At 42.9% G+C, this 12,727-nt stretch overlaps 1 protein-coding gene across 1 annotated transcript; it reads right to left on the reverse strand.

Annotated features, from left to right (window-relative positions):
• Nucleotides 1-2,695: 2,695 nt before the first annotated feature.
• On the reverse strand, nucleotides 2,696-12,452 carry LOC134482648 (sperm motility kinase X-like). Its single transcript, XM_063276852.1, has 2 exons — nucleotides 10,948-12,452; nucleotides 2,696-2,900 (listed from the first exon to the last, which is right to left on the reverse strand). Exons 1-2 carry the CDS (start codon nucleotides 12,396-12,398, stop codon nucleotides 2,696-2,698), a joined length of 1,656 nt encoding a protein of 551 aa, XP_063132922.1. The 5' UTR covers nucleotides 12,399-12,452.
• Between the last annotated feature and the right edge of the window lie 275 nt (nucleotides 12,453-12,727).

Raw genomic sequence — 12,727 nt, forward strand, 5'->3', positions numbered from 1 at the left:
AAACCATTAGACAGAAAAAGAATTTTAAGATTGGGAAGAGAAAATATCAAAAGGTAAAAATAGAAAGTACCATGTTGTCAAATACAGAGTAGTCAGTCTTGAACAAATATATACACAAGCAACAAATATGGGCTCTGCAGGTATATTTATATTTATTTCTGGATACACAAGATATGTAAAAATATATAACAAATTTAAGCACATAAAGGAGTCTATAAACTTAAGAGTGAAGGCATGAGAAATGTTTGATATAGGATAGCTGGGAGAGTTTGGAGAGGAGGTACAAAAGAGGGAGGTGATGTCACTGTTTCAATTAAAACATTAAAATATTAGATAAATACAAATGTATGAACAAAATTATATACAAATAAGAGGAATAAAAAGCAAACCTTACAAGCTTCAAAAGAAAACACAGAGAAAAAAAAAGCCACAATAAATCTATATCTCGGAGCATCTTCCTTTCATCTGCCCTCCTAGTGGAAGGAGCAGGATGTTGGAGACCCTTTTGTTATACATGGATTTTAGTCCAGGTGAGTCCCAAATGGTCCAACGGTCCACTCATCAGGCCACTCATTGTGTCCAGTCCGTTGTCCAGCAGGATCAAAAGTCATTGGCTGCCTGGACTGCATAAAGAGAACTGGAGTTAAACAAGAGAAAGAAAATAATATTCATCACTAGAAAACCCTAGTACGTATTTTGCCACGGGACTTAGGTTTATGTTCACTGGCCAAGAAATAGACAGACATGACTATAAAATTTAGACAGTCCATACTTGGAAAAGTCTAGATAGATGTATAAAGAGTTAATGTGTGCATGATACATACATTACCTCAGAGTTACCCCCCCCCTCGACTTTTCTCTCTCTGTCTCTCTCTGTCTCTGTCTCTCTGCCTCTCCTTCTCTCTCTCTCTCTCTCTCTCTCTCTCTCTCTCTCTCTCTCTCTCTATCTCTCTCTCTCTCTCTCTCTGTGTGTGTGTATGTGTGTGTGTGTGATTGTGTGTGTGTGTTTTTTTGTTGGTGTCTGTCTGTTTGTCCTCATACCTGGAGGCCAGGAATAATCATCAAACGCTTTTTTACCTCAATATTGAGACAGAGTAATATGTCAGTAATCTCAGGCCACCAATCTGCCACACCTGCCTCTGTTAAGCTCAAGGCCTAAGATGACACCATGATTCTTCCTTGTCTTATTTCCAGAGTCCTTTTGTTGCACTGTGACACTTTACCCAACATCCATCTCCCCAGCTGCAGAGACCAGATCTGCCAGGTAAAAATATTTAGAATGTCCTTTTTCTGACAGGATTGCACTCAGCCTGGTACTTCCTCTTGCCTATACTGGCCTTGAAGTGTGTTACTTGACAGGGTAGAGTGGCTCAGAACTGAAACTTCTACATTGCAGAATTAGAGACAGGAAGAAGAGGATCGTGCTCAAGGTAATCTTTAGCTACAAGGTGGCCTGTTGGGATTTAAGAGACCTTGATGAAAACAGAAATGTTTGCAGCATAGCATTACACTAAAGGAGGAACAGAGGCAGCAAGATCAAGAGGAAGACAAAGGTAGCCTGGGCTTTCATTCTATCCCGAGTGGTATTCTCTCTGAATTTTAGGTTTGACTGTGTGAACACTAAAACCGGCATAGCAACACTATTCCAAAATAGGAAAAAAAATGTCAGAAAAAAATGAAAGTATGCTTAATTTACATAAACATATCAGAAAATAAGAACCAGTTTCTTCTGTTTATTGTACATGGAATATGTTCCCTTAGCATACACCTGTGAGTCTGTTAGAATTAAGAGTGATATATTAAGGATTTTTATTGGAGTGGTTAGTGTTTTTCATCTGTTGGTTTTTAATTTTGTGAATCTATTTCCATCAATTGGGATTTTATATTTGATGTTTCTATTTTGTGTTTTCCACTTAAGACCATCCTGAGGGGTACATGGCTCTCTAGGAGTCCAGTATAAGAAACATCCATTGAGACCCACCTGCATGGAAGTAGTTCATGTAAAAGTAAAGACAGACACACTGACAGAGATATAGACTCCAGGGCTTCTACATATCAGGGTATGGATGACAAGGAATCATCAGGGTGTGAGGCCAACTCTTAAAACCTAGGCTGGCCAGGGTCTGTGAGAGGTTTTCCTTGGTTTTTGTCTGAGTAGCTAACCTGGTTCAGTGCTAGAGGCCAGCAAAGAACCCCTTTAATGAACTTTCCCAGACTTGTGCGTTGTGGGTTCAGGTACACGAGTTCATATAGTGCTCTTCTTGCTCCAGAGTGGAATATAATGTGCTTTCCCACTCAAATTAGAGAGGAAAAGATTGTCTGTCCTAAGAGAATTTCGTGTAGCTCAGGGGATAAAGCACATGAGAAATATGTATGTGATCACAATGATGGAGAACTATAGGGACATGCTGTTAAACTCAGCACATATCACTGCAGGATTACTATGCCTGGATCCTTGATGTCCTTTGAACAAATTAAGAGGGACATTGGGTCAGAGGGACCCTCCATGTCAGTCATATGGTATTCTGTACACCTCATGCTGTGGAAGATGTTGATACAGTCTAGTTAAAAAGAACACAGGAGATGACATCTTAACAAATGTAACAGTAGGAGGGACAGGGAAAGCTTCCCAGAAGCTCTCACAAAGGAATTGCAAGGCTGTTTAACTGGGCATAAAAAAGCAGTGTGCAAATTCTCAGGTTAATGGAAGCAGCCTGGGAAGATTTATCCAGTGAAATGCATACTCCAGTGGAGGCCTGAAGCTGGCATGAGGTAGGGGCACACCAGTTTGCTTCTCCATCATTAAGTCGTTGTTTTGACTCTGCTCATAACACCTGTCCCTCCTCCTTCGAGGAGGCTGTGACACAGGTAGGAATCCTGTTACACATTTGAAAGTTGGCCTTGAGGGAGCAAACAGAGAGAGGTGAGTAATTACAGGGCAGAACTGGTGAGAGAGAGGGCACAGCTGCCTTGGGAGTCACTCCACAGTATGGGTTTTTTAAGCATTACCCTGAGTTGGGTCTGAGGACTTAAGCAATATAAACGGTGATATCTTTCGCAGGGCAGTAGGGGTGGGTGAGGGTCTGGTCAAAGTGTGACAGGAGGATTCCCTTCACAGGAGACATACAGGCCTCATATTCAACCTTGGAACCCATTTTAGCTCAGGTCTGATGGGCTGACTAGGGAGACTTTTCTGAGAAGTCTACTTCATGATGAAGACCAATGTTCTCTGCAAGAAACAGGAAGCAAAGAACAGTACAGTCCCACAGAACAGTCTCTGATGTTTACCTCTGCTAGAAGAGAGGGCAGAGGGCTACTGGTCCACTGACAGTTTTAGGGCACTGTTCTACTTCATCCCTCCCTTCTGAGCAAGACACAGTGAAAAGGCAGGCCTTCCTGCCTGGGGTTTTACCTGGAGAGACCTTGCTGTGGTGTGGACAGCTCTTCCTCTGGAGAAGGGGCCTGCAAGCACACAGGCACCTGGACGTCTGGCCTGGCTCCTCTGAGATTGTATAATCTTCAGCCAGGCCAACCCCCACCACTGGCTTAAAAGCCATGGAGCTGAGGCTGCTGTTCTTCAGGACTTGAAAAGAAAAAGACACAGAAAAGAGGCTCTTGGTGTCTTTGAAAAACAGAGAACTTCCTGGTTGCTGCCGCCGCAGAGAGCCCTTGGGCAGCACCCTGCGAGCAAACTTGAGCCTCGGGACCACAGGTAAGACCAACTTGTCTGCTACAAGAGAGCTGCCTGGTGAGATCGGGACACACAGAGGCAAAGTTCATCTAGGACCGGGCACGTCCTGTGTTTGCCGGAGGTCCCACGCTGGTGGATCCCGGCCCGCAGCAGCTCTCTGCTCCCAGACCCTGTGGGAAAGAGACCTCACCGCCTGATCAGGTGGGCACTCCTGAGGCTGCAGAGCGGAAGAGACCACCAACACTGCCCACCCCTGCCCACATCCCTGGCCCAAGAGGAAACTGTATAAGGCCTCTGGGCTCCCGTGGGGGAGGACCCAGGAGCAGCAGGACCCCTGCCTGAGACACCACCGGAACATGAAGGAAACAGACCGGATAAACAGTTCTCTGCACCCAAATCCCATGGGAGGGCGAGCTAAACCTTCAGAGAGGCAGACAAGCCTGGGAAACCAGAAGAGACTGCTCTCTGTGCACACATCTCGGACGCCAGAGGAAAACACCAAAGGCCATCTGGAACCCTGGTGCACTGAAGCTCCCGGAAGGGGCGGCACAGGTCTTCCTGGTTGCTGCCGCTGCAGAGAGCCCGTGGGCAGCACCCCACAAGCGAACTTGAGCCTCGGGACCACAGGTAAGACCAACTTTTCTGCTGCAAGAAAGCTGCCTGGTGAACTCAAGACACAGGCCCACAGGAACAGCTGAAGACTTGTAGAGAGGAAAAACTACACGCCCGAAAGCAGAACACTCTGTCCCCATAACTGACTGAAAGAGAGGAAAACAGGTCTACAGCACTCCTGACACACAGGCTTATAGGACAGTCTAGCCACTGTCAGAAATAGCAGAACAAAGTAACACTAGAGATAATCTGATGGCGAGAGGCAAGCCCAGGAACCCAAGCAACAGAAACCAAAACTACATGGCATCATCGGAGCCCAATTCTCCCACCAAAACAAACATGGAATATCCAAAGACACCAGAAAAGCAAGATCTAGTTTCAAAATCATATTTGATCATGATGCTGGAGGACTTCAAGAAAGACATGAAGAACTCCCTTAGGGAAACACAGGAAAACATTTATAAACAAGTAGAAGCCTACAGAGAGGAATCGCAAAAATCCCTGAAAGAATTCCAGGAAAACACAATCAAACAGTTGAAGGAATTAAAAATGGAAATAGAAGCAATCAAGAAAGAACACATGGAAACAACCCTGGATATAGAAAACCAAAAGAAGAGACAAGGAGTTGTAGATACGAGCTTCACCAACAGAATACAGGAGATGGAAGAGAGAATCTCAGGAGCAGAAGATTCCATAGAAATCATTGACTCAACTGTCAAAGATAATGTAAAGCGGAAAAACCTACTGGTCCAAAACATACAGGAAATCCAGGACTCAATGAGAAGATCAAACCTAAGGATAATAGGTATAGAAGAGAGTGAAGACTCCCAGCTCAAAGGACCAGTAAATATCTTCAACAAAATCATAGAACAAAACTTCCCTAACCTAAAAAAAGAGATACCCATAGGCATACAAGAAGCCTACAGAACCCCAAATAGATTGAACCAGAAAAGAAACACCTCCCGTCACATAATAGTCAAAACACCAAACGCACAAAATAAAGAAAGAATATTAAAAGCAGTAAGGGAAAAAGGTCAAGTAACATATAAAGGCAGACCTATCAGAATCACACCAGACTTCTCACCAGAAACTATGAAGGCCAGAAGATCCTGGACTGATGTCATACAGACCCTAAGAGAACACAAATGCCAGCCCAGGTTACTGTATCCTGCAAAACTCTCAATTAACATAGATGGAGAAACCAAGATATTCCATTACAAAACCAAATTTACACAATATCTTTCTACAAATCCAGCACTACAAAGGATAATAAATGGTAAAGCCCAACATAAGGAGGCAAGCTATACCCTAGAAGAAGCAAGAAACTAATCGTCTTGGCAACAAAACAAAGAGAATGAAAGCACACAAACATAACCTCACATCCAAATATGAATATAACTGGAAGCAATAATCACTATTCCTTAATATCTCTCAACATCAATGGCCTCAACTCCCCAATAAAAAGAAATAGATTAACAAACTGGATACGCAACGAGGACCCTGCATTCTGCTGCCTACAGGAAACACACCTCAGAGACAAAGACAGAAACTACCTCAGAGTGAAAGGCTGGAAAACAACTTTCCAAGCAAATGGTCAGAAGAAGCAAGCTGGAGTAGCCATTCTAATATCAAATAAAATCAATTTTCAACTAAAAGTCATCAAAAAAGGTAAGGAAGGACACTTCATATTCATCAAAGGAAAAATCCACCAAGATGAACTCTCAATCCTAAATATCTATGCCACCTACATATGGGCACCTACATATGTAAAAGAAACCTTACTAAAGCTCAAAACACACATTGGACCTCACACAATAATAGTGGGAGATTTCAACACCCCACTCTCATCAATGGACAGATCATGGAAACAGAAATTAAACAGAGATGTAGACAGACTAAGAGAAGTCATGAGCCAAATGGACCTAACGGATATTTATAGAACATTCTATCCTAAAGCAAAATTATATACGTTCTTCTCAGCTCCTCATGGTACTTTCTCCAAAATTGACCATATAATTGGTCAAAAAACGGGCCTCAACAGGTACAGAAAGATAGAAATAATCCCATGCGTGCTATCGGACCACCACGGCCTAAAACTGGTCTTCAATAACAATCAAGGAAGAATGTCCACATATTCTTGGAAATTGAACAATGCTCTACTCAATGATAACCTGGTCAAGGAAGAAATAAAGAAAGAAATTAAAAACTTTTTAGAATTTAATGAAAATGAAGGTACAACATACCCAAACTTATGGGACACAATGAAAGCTGTGCTAAGAGGAAAACTCATAGCGCTGAGTGCCTGCAGAAAGAAACAGGAAAGAGCATATGTCAGCAGCTTGACAGCACACCTAAAAGCTCTAGAACAAAAAGAAGCAAATACACCCAGGAGGAGTAGAAGGCAGGAAATAATCAAACTCAGAGCTGAAATCAACCAAGTAGAAACAAAAAGGACCATAGAAAGAATCAACAGAACCAAAAGTTGGTTCTTTGAGAAAATCAACAAGATAGATAAACCCTTAGCCAGACTAACGAGAGGACACAGAGAGTGCATCCAAATTAACAAAATCAGAAATGAAAAGGGAGACATAACTACAGATTTAGAGGAAATTCAAAAAATCATCAGATCTTACTATAAAAACGTATATTCAACAAAACTTGAAAATCTTCAGGAAATGGACAATTTCCTAGACAGATACCAGGTACCGAAGTTAAATCAGGAACAGATAAACCAGTTAAATAACCCCATAACTCCTAAGGAAATAGAAGCAGTCATTAAAGGTCTCCCAACCAAAAAGAGCCCTGGTCCAGACGGGTTTAGTGCAGAATTCTATCAGACCTTCTTAGAAGACCTCATACCAATATTATCCAAACTATTCCACAAAATTGAAACAGATGGATCACTACCGAATTCCTTCTACGAAGCCACAATTACTCTTATACCTAAACCACACAAAGACACAACAAAGAAAGAGAACTTCAGACCAATTTCCCTTATGAATATCGACGCAAAAATACTCAACAAAATTCTGGCAAACCGAATCCAAGAGCACATCAAAACAATCATTCACCATGACCAAATAGGCTTCATCCCAGGCATGCAGGGATGGTTTAATATACGGAAAACAATCAACGTGATCCATTATATAAACAAACTGAAAGAACAAAACCACATGATCATTTCATTAGACGCTGAGAAAGCATTTGACAAAATTCAACACCCCTTCATGATAAAAGTCCTGGAAAGAATAGGAATTCAAGGCCCATACCTGAACATAGTAAAAGCCATATACAGCAAACCAGTTGCTAACATTAAACTAAATGGAGAGAAACTTGAAGCAATCCCACTAAAATCAGGGACTAGACAAGGCTGCCCACTCTCTCCCTACTTATTCAATATAGTTCTTGAAGTTCTAGCCAGAGCAATCAGACAACAAAAGGAGGTCAAGGGGATACAGATCGGAAAAGAAGAAGTCAAAATATCACTATTTGCAGATGATATGATAGTATATTTAAGTGATCCCAAAAGTTCTACCAGAGAACTACTAAAGCTGATAAACAACTTCAGCAAAGTGGCTGGGTATAAAATTAACTCAAATAAATCAGTTGCCTTCCTCTATACAAAAGAGAAACAAGCCGAGAAAGAAATTAGGGAAACGACACCCTTCATAATAGACCCAAATAATATAAAGTACCTCGGTGTGACTTTAACAAAGAAAGTAAAAGATCTATACAATAAGAACTTCAAGACACTGAAGAAGGAAATTGAAGAAGACCTCAGAAGATGGAAAGATCTCCCATGCTCATGGATTGGCAGGATTAATATAGTAAAAATGGCCATTTTACCAAAAGCGATCTACAGATTCAATGCAATCCCCATCAAAATACCAATCCAATTCTTCAAAGAGGTAGACAGAACAATTTGCAAATTCATCTGGAATAACAAAAAACCCAGGATAGCTAAAGCTATCCTCAACAATAAAAGGACTTCAGGGGGAATCACTATCCCTGAACTCAAGCAGTATTACAGAGCAATAGTGATAAAAACTGCATGGTATTGGTACAGAGACAGACAGATAGACCAATGGAATAGAATTGAAGACCCAGAAATGAACCCACACACCTATGGTCACTTGATTTTTGACAAAGGAGCCAAAACCATCCAATGGAAAAAAGATAGCATTTTCAGCAAATGGTGCTGGTTCAACTGGAAGTCAACATGTAGAAGAATGCAGATCGATCCATGCTTATCACCCTGTACAAAGCTTAAGTCCAAGTGGATCAAGGACCTCCACATCAAAGCAGACACACTCAAACTAATAGAAGAAAAACTAGGAAAGCATCTGGAACACATGGGCACTGGAAAAATTTTTCTGAACAAAAAACCAATGGCTTACGCTCTAAGATCAAGAATTGACAAATGGGATCTCATAAAACTGCAAAGCTTCTGTAAGGCAAAGGACACTGTGGTTAGGACAAAACGGCAACCAACAGATTGGGAAAAGATCTTTACCAATCCTACAACACATAGAGGCCTTATATCCAAAATATACAAAGAACTCAAGAAGTTAGACCTCAGGGAAACAAATAACCCTATTAAAAAATGGGGCTCAGAGCTAAACAAAGAATTCACAGCTGAGGAATGCCGAATGGCGGAGAAACACCTAAAGAAATGTTCAACATCTTTAGTCATAAGGGAAATGCAAATCAAAACAACCCTGAGATTTCACCTCACACCAGTGAGAATGGCTAAGATCAAAAACTCAGGGGACAACAGATGCTGGCGAGGATGTGGAGAAAGAGGAACACTCCTCCATTGTTGGTGGGATTGCAAACTGGTACAACCATTCTGGAAATCAGTCTGGAGGATCCTCAGAAAATTGGACATTGAACTGCCTGAGGATCCAGCTATACCTCTCTGGGGCATATACCCAAAAGATGCCCCAACTTATAAAAAAGACACGTGCTCCACTATGTTCATTGCAGCCTTATTTATAATAGCCAGAAGCTGGAAAGAACCCAGATGCCCTTCAACAGAGGAATGGATACAGAAAATGTGGTACATCTACACAATGGAATATTACTCAGCTATCAAAAACAATACCTTTATGAAATTCGTAGGCAAATGGTTGGAACTGGAAAATATCATCCTGAGTGAGCTAACCCAAACACAGAAAGATATACATGGTATGCACTCACTGATAAGTGGCTATTAGCCCAAATGCTTGAATTACCCTAGATGCCTAGAACAAATGAAACTCAAGACAGATGATCAAAATGTGAATGCTTCACTCCTTCTTTAAAAGGGGAACAAGAATACCCTTGGCAGGGAATAGAGAGGCAAAGATTAAAACAGACACAGAAGGAACACCATTCAGAGCCTGCCCCACATGTGGCCCATACATATACAGCCATCCAATTAGACAAGATGAATGCAGCAAAGAAGTGCAGGCCGACAGGAGCCGGATGTATATCGCTCCTGAGAGACACAGCCAGAATACAGCAAATACAGAGGCGAATGCCAGCAGCAAACCACTGAACTGAGAACGGGACCCCTGTTGAAGGAATCAGAGAAAGAACTCGAAGAGCTTGAAGGAGCTCGATACCCCTTATGAACAACAATGCCAATCAACCAGAGCTTCCAGGGACTAAGCCACTACCTAAAGACTATACATGGACTGACCCTGGACTCTGACCTCATAGGTAGCAATGAATATTCTAGTAAGATCACCAGTGGAAGGGGAAGCCCTTGGTCCTGCTAAGACTGAACCCCCAGTGAACGTGATTGTTGGGGGGAGGGCAGTAATGGGGGGAGGGATGGGAGGGGAACACCCATAAAGAAGGGGAGGGGGAGGGATTAGGGGGATGTCTGCCTGGAAACCGGGAAAGGGAGTAACACTCGAAATGTAAATAAGAAACACTCAAGTTAATAAAAACAAAAAAAGAATGTTAAAAAAAAAATAAAGAAACGAAACAGAACCCCGGCAAAAAAAAAAAAAAAAGAAAAAGAAAAAAAGAGAACTTCAAGTGCTTTCCATAAAGAGCCATAGCACTCCACTGGTTGTCTTAGAACTCTCTGCCCCATTTGGGAATGCCCCCACCTCCCTCTCGTCCTGCTTTAATCAGTGTCTCTGATTCCCCTTATGAGTCACGAAGCATCAGATCACCCTTCAGGGGTTTCTATGAACTTAATCTTTCTGAAGTTACATTTTGTCAAGTTTCTGTGTGCCTCAAGGGCCATCATCATTTGTCACAAAGGACAGGAACAAATATGGATGAAATGAATGAGGACATGCACCCACCTGGTCCTGTGGGTGACACAATGTTCTCCTCTCTTCCTGAGAGCCAAGTTATTGCAGGAGACTTGATTTTCCGATGGTGGTGGCAGACAGCAGCACAGGTTTCGAAGGCTTCTACTAATTGTCTTTTTAAACCCCTTCCAGTGGTGACGCCATCCCCGACGGGAAGCTGGGCAAGGAACTTGTGGCTGGCCACTAGTGACGGTATCTTCATGAACCATGGCCTCTTCCTTGATGAAGGTGTTTTTGTCCACAAGTGTCTCTCTCTGCCAGGTATCTCCAGAGCAGCCTGCAAGGCTTATCCCCTTAGGTGTCTGCAGTGATGCACAGAAATCATGTGGCGGTATGAAGGAGGACACATTCCTGTCTGCTGTAGTGGAATAGGTGTATTGAAGTCGAGGTGACTGGATATGTTCAGTTAGACTACAAGACAACACAGTCTTGGAGTCTGAGAATGTCTTCCTGATTTGCAGCCTGTTATCCTTGAATTCTTCAGCTATAGGACAGTCCAGGCGGTCGAGGTGTAGAGTGTTGGTCCTTGTTTGCTGGTAGCCCACATCATGCCTTCTGACAACCTTCCTGGAATTCTTCCTATCCTCGTTCTCCCGCATATTGGATGAATTTGAGGACAAGGTGAAGGAGGAGAGAAGAGGTCCCTTTCTCTTAAGAAAACGAGGGAAGGAGTGATGATCTTCTAGACCTGGCTCCACTTGGTGGTGTGTGCAGACTTTCCTGAGTGGCTTGTGCTGTTGAATCAAGTATGTTGCCAGCACCTCGTTGATATTTTGGTCTATGAGAGACTCAGTGCTTTTCTCAGGTGTATGCCTCATGACTCTCATGGCTTTGATGATGCTAGGGCTTGGTGTTCCTGTGAACGTCTGTATGGATGTCGGTGGTGAGTAGGCCTGGCTGTCTTTGATCATGGGGCGCATCACAATTTGCTGGATGCTGGGCCTCCTGCTGGGATTTATCATCAGCATTTCCACTATAACATTGAAAATATCGTTGGCAACGTGAGGCGGAATGCTGAAATTGGCTGAACTGATTTGTCTCCTCACCTCTGCAAATGACTTGCCTAGGAAAGGCAAGTGCCCAGTCACCATGAAGAAGAGGAGGACACCTACACTCCATACGTCAAATGGGCGGCCCTCATATTCCTCAGCTTCAAAGAATTCTGGCGCACAGTATGGCAGCGTGCCACAGAAATCAATCAGCTTCTGCCCAGGAAGTGTTTTAGCAGCTAGGCCAAAATCACAGAGCTTGGCATTCGACCTTCCGTCTATCAAAATGTTGTTGGCCTTTATGTCTCGGTGGACAATATTATTGTCATGGCAGAATTGTACTGCCTCTAATATCTGTCTGAACATTCTTCGGGCCTCCCACGACTTTAAATATCCACATTCCCGGATTCGGTCCAGTAGGTCTCCCTGAGAGGCATGCTCCATGACCAGGTGGGTGGCCTCTCTTGTCTGGACCACTTCGACCACCTTGATGATATGAGGATGGCCCAGGGACTTTAGAATGTCAACTTCCCTGCTCATCACTGAGGAGCACTTCTTGGTGTTCTTGAGAACTTTTATAGCTACACAGGTGAGGGTTGGGACGTGGTAGGCCATTTTTACGACTGAAAATCGTCCCCTTCCCAGGGTTCTTATGATCTTATAGTCAGTGGTAAAGTTCTCGATAGACTCTCGGCTCTCTGGGTCCTGCTCCATGATCAGGCCCTCCTTTATATGGCTAGAAGCAAACTTGCAATGAGAAATAAAACAGACATTTAAAATCAGGCCCCAGAACATGTTGATACGCTCAAATTCCTACATTAAAGATATGAGGAAAAAAGCTCAGAAAAACATCAGACAATCTAGCCACGTACTTTCCATACTGGGAAGGGAAGGACAAGGACCTACTGCAAAGGAGCAGATGCAAAATATGACATAGAGGCGGTTGTCAGGGACCAACTGCAAACAGAGTATCCTAGACACTAAAAGCCACTAAATTGGAAAAGCTCACCATCCTCTCTCCTGATCTCAGCATTCTCTTTGAGTAGAGGCATCTAGAATACCAGCTTCAAGAGAAGGTGTAAAGAGAACAGATCCCTGAAAACCTATACTGTGCAGGATGGCGA

The sequence above is a fragment of the Rattus norvegicus genome, chromosome 17 (genome assembly GCF_036323735.1).
Source record: "Rattus norvegicus strain BN/NHsdMcwi chromosome 17, GRCr8, whole genome shotgun sequence".
In the NCBI taxonomy this organism is placed as follows: domain Eukaryota; kingdom Metazoa; phylum Chordata; class Mammalia; order Rodentia; family Muridae; genus Rattus; species Rattus norvegicus.

What these genes read in the sequence shown, in the direction of transcription:
- LOC134482648 (XM_063276852.1), bottom strand. Translation starts at nt 12,398, where the DNA reads ATGTTCTGGGGCCTGATTTTAAATGTCTGTTTTATTTCTCATTGCAAG. An exon ending in AGGAATGTGTCCTCCTTCAT is followed by an intron (nt 2,901 to 10,947) that starts ACCGCCACATGA and finishes TGCTCCCTCAAG; the next exon opens with GCCAACTTTCAAATGTGTAA.